At 43.1% G+C, this 15,648-nt stretch overlaps 1 protein-coding gene across 1 annotated transcript in view; it reads left to right on the top strand.

The window, feature by feature from the left end:
• Nucleotides 1–15,648, top strand: part of COL4A1 (collagen type IV alpha 1 chain) — a 147,037-nt gene that overhangs the window by 53,812 nt on the left and 77,577 nt on the right. The window contains exon 2 of the mRNA XM_023621826.2: nt 8,102–8,161. Within this exon, the coding sequence (XP_023477594.2) occupies nt 8,102–8,161 (60 nt within the window). The remainder of the gene's footprint in view (nt 1–8,101; nt 8,162–15,648) is intronic.

Here is a 15,648-nt window from a genome sequence, read left to right as displayed (position 1 = left end):
GGAAGGAAGGAGAGGTGATGGCTGCAGGGTGGAAGGATGGCTGGTAAGAAGAGCATCCAGGAGCCTGGAGAGAGCAGCTGGGGGTGAGACGTTTATTGATGGAAGATGTCCCCCCTGAAATTAGGAAGTGAGAGGTCCATCTAGGGCCCGCGTCTCTAAGCCACACATTTGCCCAGGACAGTCTCTTACTCTGGGAGAACATTCTGGGGAGTGGCTTAGGAGGAGGACCTCTGGGCTGGAGACTTGCCGAAATGGTCTCCTCTGTGTTTGTACACCAGGCTGGTGACTCAGCAACCACTGGGGAGAGCCCCCCTGACTCCCCCAGTTCATGTCTCCAGGCCCCGTTTCCACCCCGGGGTCCCACGGGACACAGCCCACCAACTCGTTTCACACACAGCCATCTGAACTGCTGTCACATGGCATCTAATTGTAGCCACATTTGCTTGCAGCTGGACAAGACCAATGACTTGGAGGTGAAATGCTGGGCTTCATTATCAGTCCCTCTGGTCCATCCTATTCCCCGGGCAGGGACATTTAATGTCCACCCCCACTGAGTAGGAGAAAGGGAAGAAAAGAAATGAAAGTGAGTCAACAAAAATTGTAAGATGGGGGAAAATTAAGAACAGAACCATGATCACATGCTGATGGTCAGAGGAGCCAAGGGAGCACCCTCACCTACTCAGAGTGGTCGTTGGCTGGGAGCCCTCCCCACGCTCTGCGAACTCAGCCTCTAGCTAGAACCAGGACGCAGCAAGCATCTCTCGTGCACACTCCTTAGTCATGCTACAAGAGAGGCAGGTGCTGCTGCGGAGCAGAAGTTCATTTTGCTTCCCAATGTTTCATGCTAATTTTTTTTGCCAAGAATTTATCAACACTTGTAGCTGTTTTCAAATGAGAGCAGAAATATTTTGTAAGTCTAAAAAGTAGTGAAGATAATCTGTTTCCATGTTTTCCATGATTGAACGCATCAGAAATGTTATTTTATTTAACTAACTTCTCCTTTCTGTTGAATTAATGATGAAGAATTATTTCCACATCTTTTGAATCACATCTAGCTTACATTTATCAAAACAAAATGATGATGATAAAATAAAACAAATGCAGATGAAAACACATGGATTGTGAGCTGCTTGGCGATTAATTACCTTAAATAAACAATACCAAGCATATTTTTGAAAGTTCACGAGTGCTGTGCAAGTGTAAGCTTTTAAGAAATTATTATTTGTACTGCAACATTTGGGCTGTATTTTGCTCTCTATTTTGTTATTAATTTGTTAACTTTTTTGGAGGGGTAAATTTTATTGAAGATGTATGAAATTATAAGGGCACAACTCAGTGCATCTTGCAAGGTGGACTTGCCTATGAAATAGAAGCCAGATCATGAACCAGCACATTTCCAGAATTCTAAAAACCCCTTGGTCCCCATCCTGTCTCTAACAGCCCCTAAGGGTAACCACAGTCCGACTTCATTGACTTTAGTTTTGAGCTTTATGTAAACGGAATCACCCGGTTTGTTCTTTTGTGCCTGGCTTCAGTTTGCTCCTCATTATGTCTTTGGATCCATCCATGTGGTAGCCGCCTATGCTAGGAGCGCAGAGGGCTCCATTCTGTGAATACATACCATTGTGTATTTATCCATTCTACTGTTTCCCTTGCAGGCTACTGTGTATACTGCTGCTGTGAACATTCTTGAGCATGCCTTTTTAAAATTTTTTTACTGAACTACAACAAAGTGCAACCATCGTAAGTTCACAGCTCAATGAACTTTTACAGATGTAACCACCCACGTGTGTAACCACCACCCTGACCAAGCAGAGAATGTTCCAGTACCCCGGAAACCTCCCTCGTACCCCCTCTTAGTCAACCCCACCGAAGGTCTTCACTGTTCAGATGGCTTTCACCGTAGGTAGTTTCACCTATTCTTGAATGGAAGACGTTGGGACCACACAGTGGATGCTGTTCTGTTGGAGAAGGGTTAAGAGTCTCTTTCAGGGCAATCCCCTCTGGGGGTTGGGGGGTTGCATAGAGGTGTAAAGAGCCATTTTGCAGAACCCCATGGCAGTAAACAAAACTTAAAACTAGCATATGCTAGTTAAGACTGCAAACAAGATGGAAGTTGGGAAATAAATATTAAAATCTCCCCTATATACTCTATACTTCTTTATGATGTTTTCATACCCAAAAAGAGTGGGAGCGCTTGGTGCTTTTTTTTTTTTGGTGGTCATCTTTTATTCACCACACCAACATTTTTTGGTAATGAGATAAAATTAAAACTGATAGAGCTGAAAAGATCAAACTCGAGTGGCGCGTAATCAGGGCAAATACTGTTTAATTAAAATGGTTTCAGCTGTAGAAACGTCTGAGCGTGTCTTTTGCTGCACGTCTGCGTGCGTCCCTGTGGGGCATCTCCCCGTGAGTGGAGTTGCTGGGAAAGCCATTGTGAATACTCGGTTTGCCCAGACGCTGCTGGACGGCTTCCCAAAGTGGCTGTTCCACTGGACGGTCCCACCAGGAGCATCTGAAAGGTCCACTTTGGTTTCTGTGTAAACGGAGTCACCCGATTTGTTCCTTTGTGCCTGTCTTCAGTTTGCTCCGTATTGAGTCTGTGGATCCATCCATGTGGTAGCCGCCTACGCTCAGAGTGCAGAGGGCTCCATTCTGTGAATACATACCATTGTGTATTTATCCATTTTTAATGTCTGCCTTTAATTTCTGCCCAAGTCACCCCAAAATACATTCCTTTGTCTCCACATATTTCCTTAGTTGCATAGGTAATTTTCTGAAAGATTCCCGGAAGAAGGGGTACAACCAGGAAGAAAATTGGGATCGTAATATCACCACAAAACTATTTTGACATTTTGCACAGCGTAGGGAATGTGAAAAGGAATTTGAAAGATAAGCTGTTTAGGCTTGGCAGATCTCCACATGTCCCTATTTGGTGGGATGTGAAACACATAAAAATTGTTAAAGCAGTGATGTTAGAGGTCTATCTCCCATCAGAAGCAGGGAAAAACTCAGAAGATTGAGGACTTGACTTTGTTTAGCTCATTCTGAATATGCCTTCTTACAGGAGGATGCCACAGTTAACAAACTAGCCTGAGAGTGCGACGTCCTTATGCCCTTGCTCCCCCTCCCGCTCTCTCTCTCTCTCTGTCTCTCTTTCACGAGCACACACAGCACAGCAGTTGGCGTCATTTGCTTCAGTAAAAAGGCAATCTCTAAGCAGAATCAGGGAGCCTTCCCCTTCCTGCGTCCCCACGTGGAACTCACTTTAATGTCGAGAAGAGCTCCCTGTTGGTCTGTAGATCAGAGAAGGACCGGAAATAGGCTTCATTTCAAGTAAAGTCCCTGACCTCCGTCCTCCGCCTTCCTTCTTTGGCACCAGTGCTGTATATCATAAATCTTTGGGAATTTTTAGTATGTAACATACTTTATAGCATTAATGGGGATGGTTCGATGCTCTGGAAATCTTTAATTGGGGCATGAAAGAAAATGGAATAACATTAATTGTTTTATTATATCCTGAAAAGTATAAAGAGACTCATATAGAATATAAAAGATATTTGATTTGGGGATACTTTGATTTACCTTTTGCATTCCTTTCAATTGTATTATTTGTTTGTGTTTCAAGTTGATCCCCGCTGTTGGAGTTGCGGGTGTGTGTGTGTCTGACAGACTTCATTGAGAACTGATGTATTTTTTTCTGATTCAAATACAGTTAATTCACTTCAGTTTCCATTATACTCTTGTGGTAAATTGTTGGCTGTATGGTCTAAAGAGGGTAGAGGGAAGAGGCTAAAAGGACTGCCAAGATTGACTTGGTTTTCATTAAGTTTCCTACAGTTTTGGGGGTATAAGCAGTGATGGTTTTCCCCCTGAGAGCTTTCTAGGCTTCTCTTTCCCCAGTGGTCTGGTGACCCATGTAGCTGTTGGCCGTAGATGGTCTCCTGCTGTAAGAGAGACCAAGACCCACAACTTTTTGACCTTTGGAACCGTTCCCCACATTCCCTGTTTCCAAGTGCAGCCTGTCTCCATGACCAACGTCGTCAGCGGTGACTATGTGAGTCAAGTGTGTGCCTCATGGGAAGAGGCAGGGCATTGCTCTGGGGACCTGGATCTAATTTACTCGATGCCAGCACTCCACTGAGGGGAAGGCAGGAAAAAAGTGCGAGTACTTCCCAGAATGGACAAGTTCTTCCTGCTCCAGAATCTGCAACAGATGGGCTGGGAGCTAGTTGACGGGGCCCAATATATTCCAGACATCAGGCAAAAGGAGCAGCCCTGGTAAACCCGTCAGATGTGCTGCCAGTAGGGAGCTGTTTGAGTCTGTGAGACCACGTATATCTTTTGATTTTGCTGAGGCGTCTAGATGCAAAATGTAATTTCTCAGGAAGTTGTGAAACTTGTGACATAGCCTTTAACATATTAGATCACCAATGAAATTGTGAATCTGAGTACCTCAGATAGTTTATGTGCCCTTTCAAATGTAGTCATTGAGGGTTGCGACTTGCATTATGTAAAGATTTTATTTCAATTAGCTGTTTCAAAGTCATCAGTTATACTTGATTGAGAAGGTTAACTCAGAGCATCGTTGGTCTTCTTTTTAGGAGTGTACGCTTGAATCACAGCTGAGACACCTCCGTGTGCCAGTGTGAAACCCAGCATGGGCCGTTATTGACAGCAATTGTAAAGGACCAGAAGAGTGATATTTCAAAATAGATTTCATTTAGCAAAGTAAATGTGTGTCTCATGATTTTGCTTTGTTAGTCTTAAAATTAGGTTTTTTTTTTTTTTTTTTTTTAGCAGAGCCATTTACATAAAATGCTAGGCCACCCAGAATGGGAAACAAAAATCATGGTCTAAAAATGCCTTTTGTCTGAAAAGCTAACCGTAATTTAGATATTCTTAGAATTATCAATTCTTTGGATTGCCTTCTAGGGCCAGAATTGGTAATAAGATTTTCTATGTGAATAAAGGAGGTAAGGAGCCAAGAACGTCTTTAGTCTGGGATATTTATTTATTTATTTATTTTTAAGATTTTATTTTTTCCTTTTTCTCCCCAAAGCCCCCCGGTACATAGTTGTGTATTCTTCGTTGTGGGTTCCTCTAGTTGTGGCATGCGGGACGCCGCCCCAGCGTGGTCTGACGAGCAGTGCCATGTCCGCGCCCAGGATTCGAACCGACGAAACACTGGGCCGCCTGCAGCGGAGCGCGCGAACTTAACCACTCGGCCACGGGGCCAGCCCTGGGATATTTATTTTTTAAATGTTTGCTTGACTTACAGTATAAGCTGGTTGGGGCAGGGTGAGGGTCCTTTCTTTCTGTAATACGGTCTGTAATAAAGGCTCTCGTCCTTTATTTCCTGTCCGATTCTCCAAGGGTTGTCGTGACCTGTAATCTTGCCCAAAGCAAAAGTGGTCATTTGTTGCCCACACGCGCCAGGTGTGTTTCTAGAGCGAAGACTCAGGAAGCAGCTTGACCCCAACATCCACAGTGGGGGCCCTCTCACCTCTTATCTGGGATGTCCTACAATTAAGGCGTTTACCGACAGCTTAAGGGAACAGGTCCAGGAAATTCATTTTTATAACCTCCCTCAAATTGGATAAAGATAAGCTTCTGAAATTTTATCAGCATCTCAGAAGAGGAGACCCAGAATCACCAAATAGCCATTTCAGCTTCAGTTGTTTGATTCTGTGCCTCACCTAAGTTTTGAAGAAACCGTGTTGAACTGTGAGCAGGAAAGCCCAGACTGCTTCAGGCCACTCTTGGGTTTCTGCCAGCTGAGCCTGGTTGATGGGTGACATTTCCTACATGGACGTGCAAATGAAAGAGTCTTTGCCTGGTTGACTTTTCCTTCTGGCATCACAGGAGTGGAGTGGAGTTAGCAGAGTTGAAAGAGCAGAGGTGTGTTTCTGGACCTGGCTCAGAAGCAGGAAAGTGGGGGCAATGGGATGGGGAGCAGGTGGACCCGGAACCTCGGGTACTTGGAGCCTCACCTGTGGGGCTTTCCTGCTCTGGGGGCTAACCCAGCAGCTCCGGGCATCCGTGCACCCCCGAGACCCGCCCCGCCTCCCTGGCTGGTCTGGCGATGTGGACCGGTCCCACAATCATTGCTGAGTTCTCTCTGTGGAGTGTTTCCCCCAGGGCTGTTACCCAGTAATGTGTTGTGAGCTGACATCCCACTGCCATTGGATTGTTATCTTGGGGTGTTATTTAAGGTTGATCAAACGGGCAACACCACTGCCACCCACAAAGCCGTAGGAACCCAGTACCGAGTACTCTATTGCATCTATATGCCCGTTTATTAATGTTTTGACAACTCTGAAATTGGGGTAGATCTAACAGGTGGTGATGTGTCATTGTTTAATCAGCGCTATTCTTTCCTGGTGTGGGTTACAACCAGCGTAGTCTCAGACAAAATACAGTCTACATGAGGCTTGGTGCCGGACTCTGGCGCTGCCCCTCGCGGGTGCTGGAGAGACACATGAGCACAGGGCCGTCCGAGATGTGTGGTGAGGGCCGCAGTAGGGGTGTGTTCTGGGACCCACGTGGGAGCAGTCACCCCTCACCTGGAGATTAGACAGGAGTGGTGATGTTGAGTGAGGCCTGTCTCTTCAGTCTCCCCGGCCTTGTGTCTGTACGTCTTGGATGAACCTTCTGGAGCACAGGTGTGAGATTTGGGCCTCATCTCTGCGTGGTCGCCAGAACCACTCGTGCTTCACAGATTGTCAAGCGAAACTGTGCACGTGGATTGATTTAAAATGTTAGGAGGTTATGAGAGTGCATGCTGAAAATTGCCTAAAATGTGAGTCAGGGAAAGAAACAGATCCGTAATCTCTGGAGCCTGTTTGGACCGTTGTCAGTTGTCCCCATTTCCAAAATATGAAATTAAGACCAGCTTACTGTCTTAGAGGGACTTGTTCAGACTTCACTTTATAAAATAAATATCTCCAGATGCAGTTGTTTTATGCAGAAGATCTCCATGGCGATGGCGCTGAGACTTGAGTATACTGTTAAAAATATAGACGTCATGTGCTCACAGTGCTATTAATAGCGTGGCTGTATTTTCAGGAAACTGTTGTCACCTGAAGCAGAATTTAGGTATGCATTTTATCTCAGACTTAATACAGAGCCTCTAAGAAAGATAATTAAATTTCTCCATCATTCTGCCTTACATTCTGTCCATAATACTTATGTCTACATTGGTTTAAATTTGAGTTTTTCTAAGGAAATTGCAAATGTGTATAGGAACCATCATGTTTATCTTTTAACGTGTTGGCAACTTTATGTAATGGAAGTTGAAGTTGGGTTCTAATTTCAACCTTGTCCTAGCATTACATTAAACCTCCTAATTCAGTTTTCATACCCGTAAAGTGGGGATGGTAACACTCCTCTCAAAACAATTGTTAGGATTATTAAATAAGATGATGGCTGATTGTCAGGGGCACCTCGTGGGCTTTCGAACACCTTAGTTCCCTTCTCCAGCTTTTATTATGTGCTTGGCTTCTTTCCCTTGCATTTTTAACATTAATTTATGTGTTCTTTGTTGAACATTCAAGCTTTAATTGGATTAAAAAATCAGTTCTTTAAGGTTTAGGCTTAAAAATCAGCCCCTTTATGTATTTCCTCTTTGCACGAACATTTTTTGCATGCCTGTGTGTCCCCGGGAATTCGAAGGACAAAGCATGGACTCTGCTGGGCCCTGTCTCCCCTGGTCTCGGGTCTGAAACTCCTCAATCAGAAGTGTGACATTTTCGTAGCCTTGCAATTATGGACGACGTCTTGTAACGTAATCACTTGGAGAGTCAACTTCAAAACGTATAAGCGACATCCTTCGCTTTTTGGACTAAGTGTTGGTCTGATATGTTCTACTCCAGGACTGTGGTTTTGTCTGTTAGAGTTAGAGATGTGGGCCGTCAGATAAGTACGTGGCAACCCCATTAGAACAAATCCAGATATTACTTATTTTAAGACTGTGCTCATAATAACAGGCCAGGACTTCTCCCATAAATAGGTGAAGACGCCAAAATCATTTCGCTTCAAATATTGACCTTAACTTGCAAGTATTCTTCTATTTAAAGATGTTTTCTCTTATTTCCAGGGTGGTTGTGCTGGCTCTGGCTGCGGAAAGTGTGACTGTCATGGAGTGAAGGGACAAAAGGTGAGTGGCCAAAACTTAAGTGATAATTCCTTTTGAATCGCCATCAACGTGGAAATCACTAGAAGCTACATTAAAATTAACTGAATAATCGACAATTCATGTTGAAGCCTTATTACTATTTTAATAATTTCCCCAGAGCAATACAAATGAAGTAGAGCCAGGCTTAACAGTATTTCTCAGGAATCTTAACAGCTATTTCCCAAAGATTGTAATAATTAGTGGCAATTAATGTAGAAAAAGAGATTTAGTTTATTTTCCTTTTTTAACTCCAGAGGGAACAAGTATATTGGCAGAAAATCTGTTGAGTCAATAGTATTCTTTGGAATTAATATATAAGAGCTAAATATTTTTCTGAAAAAAGAAAAGTTTCTATTGCACTTGAGGGCCTTCTGTTCAAATTTAGTATTTTTAAACTTTTTTTTTTTTGGTGAGGAAGATTGGCCCTGAGCTAACATCTATGCCAGTGTTCCTCTTTTTGTGTGTAGGAAGCCACCACAGCATGGCTTGATGAGTGGTGCGTAGGTCCAGGCCCGGGATCCAAACCCAGAAACCCTGAGCTGCCAAAGTGGAGCATGCGAACTTAACCACTACACCACTAGGCTGACACCAAAACAATTTTTAATTCATAACATACTTGTCTGGATTTATTTACAAAAACGGTGAATATTTATTGTTTGCCAGATGTAAAATTAAAATTTTTTTCTAGCAAGTGCTCCCCTCTCTCTCATTTAAGAACTCTGGGTCTAGATAAAGATCTTTTTCTCTGGAAGACAAGTCCTATCTGTGCATTTCAGTTGTTTGGAGCGAAGGTGCTTGTCTGGTTTTGACCCCGAGACAGGGCAGCATCCTGAACTGCCTGGTGTCACCATGGAAACCAGGTGTGGCAGTGAGACAGCATGGCCAACAAACATGCGGTGTGGGAGCACAGCAGGTTGAGGCCGAGTGGAAGGGAGCGAGCCCCGAGTGGAAGGGAGCGAGCCCCGGGGACCACTACCTGCCTTCAGGAAGCCGAACGGGCCAGCTGGGCCAGCGTTCGAATTTTCTCGCTCATGGCCTGTTGAAAGCTTGTGGAGTCACAGGCTCACACTTTTGAAATTCAGCAAATTCTACTTCCAGAAAATTGTTTCGTTTCTTTTTAGCTACTTGCTGAAGTACCAACATTTTTCTTTTAAAAAATATGCTCACAGTTGGTGGCACTGGTATTAGCTGGATAAATTTCGAATAAATGAAGTATGTGAAACCATTTTTATTTCTCTCATTATCAACTTTATCAACTATAATTCATCTTCACGCTCTGTTTATCCTCTTACTTGAGAATTTTTTCTAGCTAGTTCTAGTGTGCATTCTCAGGAGTTATTTTAGAGTAGAGGCAAGTATGCTCATACCACAAAGATTTTCTCATTTTTGGTCTAACTTGAATTATACACGTAAGCACACTGAACTAACCAAGAAATCCTTAAAACTATAAAAAATAGAACTTTCAGATGTCAATAAAGAGGAAATGAAGGCCTAAATCAACACTACTCTGTTTCTTTTTCTTTGGTGAGGAAGATTGGCCCTGAGCTAACATCTGTGCCCATCTTCCTCTCTTTTATGTGGGATGCTGCCACAGCATGGCTTGATGAGTGCTGCTTGGTCTGCACGTGGGATCTGAACCTGTGAGCCCCAGCCCACCAAAGTGGAGCGTGCGGACTTAACCACTGTGCCACCGGGCCCGCCCTTCTCTGTGTAACTGAAAGCATCGGGATGTGGAGAGGAGCAGGCAGAGTTTCTTACTCTCTTAGAGAGAACAGGGTCCATTCCACCAACTCTTGATTTCCACTCCCATCCAGCAGCTGAAGACCCCAGAGGGACTCCACCCATAAGGCTTTGGTGTTTTTCAGGCTTCCTATTCTGTACATGTATTTTCTAGCCTGATTCATTTTAATTTTTACCAAAAACCCACCCATAATGTAGAACAAGGTAGACTTATCCAGATACAGCTTTCCAAATATTTTCCGCTGACTTTGTGACTTGATGACGGCTAGTCAGAGGCTTGGCCCACTTCAGTTCAGAGTCGGTTAAAGATCTTCAGAGAAGGCAGGGGGAAAACTGAGTGACAGCAGCACCTAGCACCCAACCCAAAGAGAAAAGGGTCTTTCAACATTTTGTTTCAGAATTGCACCTCGAGGCACCCTTGCTGTGGCTGATGCGCTCGGCTGAGGCCAGGTCTGTGTTTATGGTGACGTGGGGACGTGTCGTAGGGCCTGCGTCTGCCTTGGCTAGGGAAGGTCGAGGGCAGGAGAGCCTTGAAGGGGTCAAGACCTGCCCTTAGATCGCACTGCTCTCTCGTGATACGGGTTCCAGGTTGCCTCCTCCTCTGACCAACCTAAGCCTTGAAATTGGAAAACCGCAGAGCTCCCACTGGGACTGGGGTGGAAGGTGTGAAATTCTGTTCTCCCCCTTGCTAAGCCTCGAGCTTTCCCAGCAAAGTGAATCAGACATCCGGCTCCAGGACCTTCATGGTCTTTCCTGGCCCGACTCTGCTCCCTCAACACTCAGTCTCCTCCATTGCCCACTTTGGATTTTTTATGTTATTATTAAATACAGACTGTTTAAGATAAAATACTGGCAAGCTATAGGTTAAACCATTCTGAATTTGCATTTCCAAAGACTGTAATGATTGAATGGGTTCAGGAGGGCTCTTGAAATCTAGGGGGATAGCTAAATGATTTAGTGTTATATCCTTTTAAAAAAAATTGGAGATCTATCTTTTCTCCTCTTGAGCATAAATATTTCAGGTTCACATAGCATGAGCAAGGAGAGGTCCTTCCTCCCACGGAAAGAGGAAATTTTAAACTTCCTCTTATTGTCTTGGAAGTGATGTTAAAGTAATCAGTTTAATGATGTGAAAGGCCTAGACCTTAACTGAGCTAGGATTTCAGATCTGGTTCCATGTTCTTATCCAAGGTCAGATAACAAAGACATTTATTCTTGGCTGGCACGTCAGTAAGAGAAATTGGTCTTCCTCAAATGCCACCACCTCCCACACATTCTCAGAGTACCCGAGTCCTAGACATGCTAATTGGGTGTAAATGCAAAATGAGTGAAGGGTTCATAATCATAGAATTTAAATCTAGTGTCTCAAAACCCAAGCCTGCTACTGGGCGAGGTCTTCAATTTCATCGGAGTTATTTTGCTGTTTTGCTATTCTCAAATGTCTACAAATTAAATGAATTTTGACTTGTTTTTGAAAATAGGATAATAGGAGCCACATAACCCAGAGAGAATTAAAGTTACCTAACTGGGACAGAGTGTCACGGCCTTTGAAATTTGGAAATCCTTGTTTCTGAGACATGTCTTAACCACATCTCCTTGAGGAACACTCTGACATGTTGGCTATTTAGAGTCCACCAATGGAAACTGGAATATCTCCAGGATAAATTGCCAGATCTCTTTTGGCCAAGTCCTGCTTTCCACGGAGATGTGATTCATTGACAGAATGTCCTATAGTCTCCAGATAGGATGAGTAAATGTTAATGCAGCAGATTGTTCGTCATTTTGTAACCTCATTGCCATCAATACAGTACTGAGTGTCTTATTTGGAGTTCAACAGTTAAATGGATTTCAGTGTCTTCGCTGAGTTGTTTATTTTCCCACTTCCCTGGCCGGCCGCTCGTATCTTCAGATGTTTTCTCTTAGGTGATTAATTTAGGTTTGTACACAATGGCTCTGTGTTCTTCCAGAGGCCTCGGTGGTGTGGGAATGTTATCTACTTAAACTGATTAGGGTTTTGAATGCTTGCTTACTCAGAAATAGCCAAAAATTAAGCTCTTCTTTTGCTTGATAACCTGATTTTCTCAACTATTTGAGACAGTAGGAGAGGCTGCACATTCCTAGGACTTACTGCTCTATGCTTGGAAATTAACCATTTATATTTTGTGAAAATAGAGTTTGCACAGGAAGTCTTGCAAATATTTTCGCCAGGGGAACCCATGTTTATGTAACGCGATCATTATATTCTATGACCCTGCAGCGTCCAGAAAAAGGAAGTTTAAGTTCAACTAGAGAGGTGAGGGATGTGCATGTGAAATAAATAGGTTAAGAGTAAATGACCAAATTGCAGGAGAAGCAGTAGAGAAAACAGATGCCACAGTTGTTCTGAGAAGGAGGTGATCTCCGTGGCCTAGAACCATAAATAAGGGGACAGCTTCCTGGAGGAAGTGGGATCAGGCATAGCACTGTTCACTGATTCACCACACATGCTTGGATGTAGAACAGGGTTGTCTGTCACACATATGCGTAAAGACGTACGCTGAATTTAACTGCGTGTTCAGAGAAAACAGCTCTGTGGCCACTTGATAAATGCCATCATAGAAAAGGTTTGACAATTCCTCATGTAGTGACTGTTGAAAGGGACATTCCCATCATAGTCTTGGGAGCGCTGAGAATTTTAATTAACCAGAATTATAGTAACTCTAAAGACTAGTGAGAACCGTTTGGCTATCTCATAACTTCTCAGAATACCTTAACCTGCTAACGTCCAGATCCTTGCCAGCGGCATGGGGAAGAAGGATGTTATCCTATTATGACTAATTAGACTGTCTATAAATCACAGCCCCACTCCACACACTGGGTCTGCACAGCAGTAATATAGTCATCAGATAGCATGGTCCCAGATTATCTTCAAAGCAGAGAGCTTTAAAAATGGAATTTCTTTCTTTTTGTCTAAAAATGTGTATCCTATCTGATTTGAAAAGGCTGGAGAAGTCTGGCTAATCTGGAATTGATTCTGTTGCTGGCCCCAGAAATCTGGGAAGATGTTAATGTTACTTGTGCACGAAGTTTGCACAAGATGCTCTTTTCTTGTATTCCGGTAGATGGTTTGTAGCTTTTCCAGCCATTTAGCTCCTATATGTATTTGACACAATCAATAGGTATCCCATGTCAGACCTCTGTATAAAACTGTTTGTCTGCATCTCAACATTAAATTATAGCCTCTGCTCCTACACAGCAGATCTTAGCCAGGACAGAAAAATCCTGACTTTGGAGTGTCAGAGTGAGAAAGAGAAAGGCGCTGATATGTATTGAACATCTGCCTTGGGTCAGACACAGTGCTGCACTTTTTAATGCTTATTATTATTGTACCCATTTTACAGTGGAAGAAACAATCAAAAGTCCAGGGTTTCTCAGCTTTGGCACTATTGACATTTTGGACAGGATAATTTTTTGCTGTAGGGAGTGTCCTGCACATTGTAGGATGTTTAGCAGCATCCCTGGTCTCTACCCACCAGATGCCAGTAGCACTCTCCCTCCCCCAATTGTGGCAATCAAAACGTCTCCAGATATGGCCAAATGTCTCCTGGGGGCTGGGGGCGAGGGAGGAGCAAAATTGGCCTGCATGGGGAGCCACTGAACCAGCCCAATCTCTTATAGGGAATAAGAGGCAAGTAAGAGGATTCAGGCGCTAATCACAGCACTAATCAACTTCCATTCTTGAAGATCAGAAGATCCTGATCTGAGAGAGCCCAACAAGATGAACTGATGGTTCGGAATATCCTGGAGTCGTGAGCAAACTCCCATTGCTCTAGAACTGAATCCGTGGTATACGCTGCTCTGCTGGCCACCTGCCACGGAATGCAAGCCTTCCCAAGCCTTTCTCTAAATGGGTGGTGATGGAGGGATCGCTGGAGAACCACAGAGAAAGAAACCTGTTCCTTTGGGGCCGTGGGCCAACCTCCCAGTTCCTGATCTAGAGAAAGATCCACTGGGGTCTCCATCTGGTTAGACAAATAGCCACACGGAGCCACCTAGAGTGTGATGTGGAGCAGGTCGGAGGGCACCCCACCCCCGACCTGAGGTAGGCTAGGGGAAGCCCAGCCCAGATGACTGGCGTTCCATCGCACTCAGGGGATGTTGATTCCATATGGCATTCAGAATAAAACCTTGCAGGAAGGGCGTATTGACGTGAGGACTTTTCAGACCTGTGTCAAAGATGGGAGAGCACCTACATTGTCAGGATTGGGCCTCCGCCACCCCCTTCCTTCAGGAAATCCTGGCATATCCTCTATCCTGTAGGAAATGCATCACTCTGGTTAAGAGGGAGAAATCTTTGTTAAGTACCGGGCATGTCTCCTTGATTTCCCAGGAGGCGAATCGAGCCGTGTTTCTTATGCATTCTGGACATAGTTAAAAACCAGGGTCGTCAGCTTGCTCATCAGCCTTGTCTGTGTCTGGAAAGCTGCGTCTCCCCTTTCCTTTCCACAGGCTACTTGGAGCTGTGGGATGAATCAATCAACGTGCACTTTTCAGTCATTACTTTTCTAGGCACTTTTAGAGATACAAAACTAGTAATTTTAATGTCTTTCTCTCAAGGACATGCTAAACAAGAAAAAGTGTGTGCAAAGAATGCTGTAAATCTAATCATATCTATATAGAAGAGGAGAAGCTAAATTTTCCACTCTTTCTAATTATATTGGCTGTTTTACACTGATTATTTTCCATTGGCTGCTGTTGCCAGAGACAGTGCAGTGCCTGCTGGATTTGGAGTTTAGGCATTAGCTTGCACGTCTTAATATTCTAGTCATTTTTGTGCTATATTGCAGTAATTGCCAAAAATGCCTTAGGGTCTGACTTATTATTATTATTATTATTTGAGGCAGATTAGCCCTGAGCTAACGTCTGCTGCCAATCTTTCTCTACTTTATACGTGGGACGCCTGCCACAGCATGGCTTAATAAGCAATGTGTAGGTCTGGGCCCGGGATCCGAACCGGCAAATCCTGGGCCATTGAAGTGGAATGTGTGAACTTAACCACTATGCCACCAGGCCAGCCCCTGTAACATTATTTTTAAGATAAAGGTTCTGACCTTTTCCTAAGATCCTAAATACAGGATACTTTCTTAGTTGTCATTAAATCTTCAGTGAAATTCCTTTTTGAGACAGGGACTATATTTTCTTGATATTTTTTGACAGTTCAATTGTCTTCAGCTTATATACATATTTATTTCATTATTTCATTTTTAACTTACTCATGTCTAATAGTAGAAATATTTTTAGCCATGATTTCATTATGAAGTAAAAAAATACAAGAGCAGAGTGCTTTGTATGCTGTACTTTATATATCAACTAGTTATTCTTTTTTCATTCCTCGTTATTCTTAGTATCTGTGTAGCATAGATTTGAGATTTCGAGGATTATTAAAGTACAAGATTATCTTTCATTTATTCTTTATGAGAATATTGAAAATTTCTTTCCCATAAATTAAATTATATTAATGATTATCCTAAATGTTAAAGGTGTTGCGTTTCTTCCTAGACATTTTATTTTTTTCTCAAGTAAATATTTTTGTGTAAACTCTTTGAAACTTTGGCTAAATTAACTGATTTGGACTAACAATAATGAATTATGAATAATAACAATAATTTATTTATTAAGCACTTACTCTTTGAGGGTCAGTGCACCAAATTTGAATTAGTGAGAATTTCAAAATCTAGCATATTTAAAAA

The sequence above is a fragment of the Equus caballus genome, chromosome 17, assembly GCF_041296265.1.
Source record: "Equus caballus isolate H_3958 breed thoroughbred chromosome 17, TB-T2T, whole genome shotgun sequence".
In the NCBI taxonomy this organism is placed as follows: domain Eukaryota; kingdom Metazoa; phylum Chordata; class Mammalia; order Perissodactyla; family Equidae; genus Equus; species Equus caballus.
The sequence above is the reverse complement of the archived record's forward strand: the minus strand, read 5'-3'. Positions and strand labels throughout refer to the sequence as shown.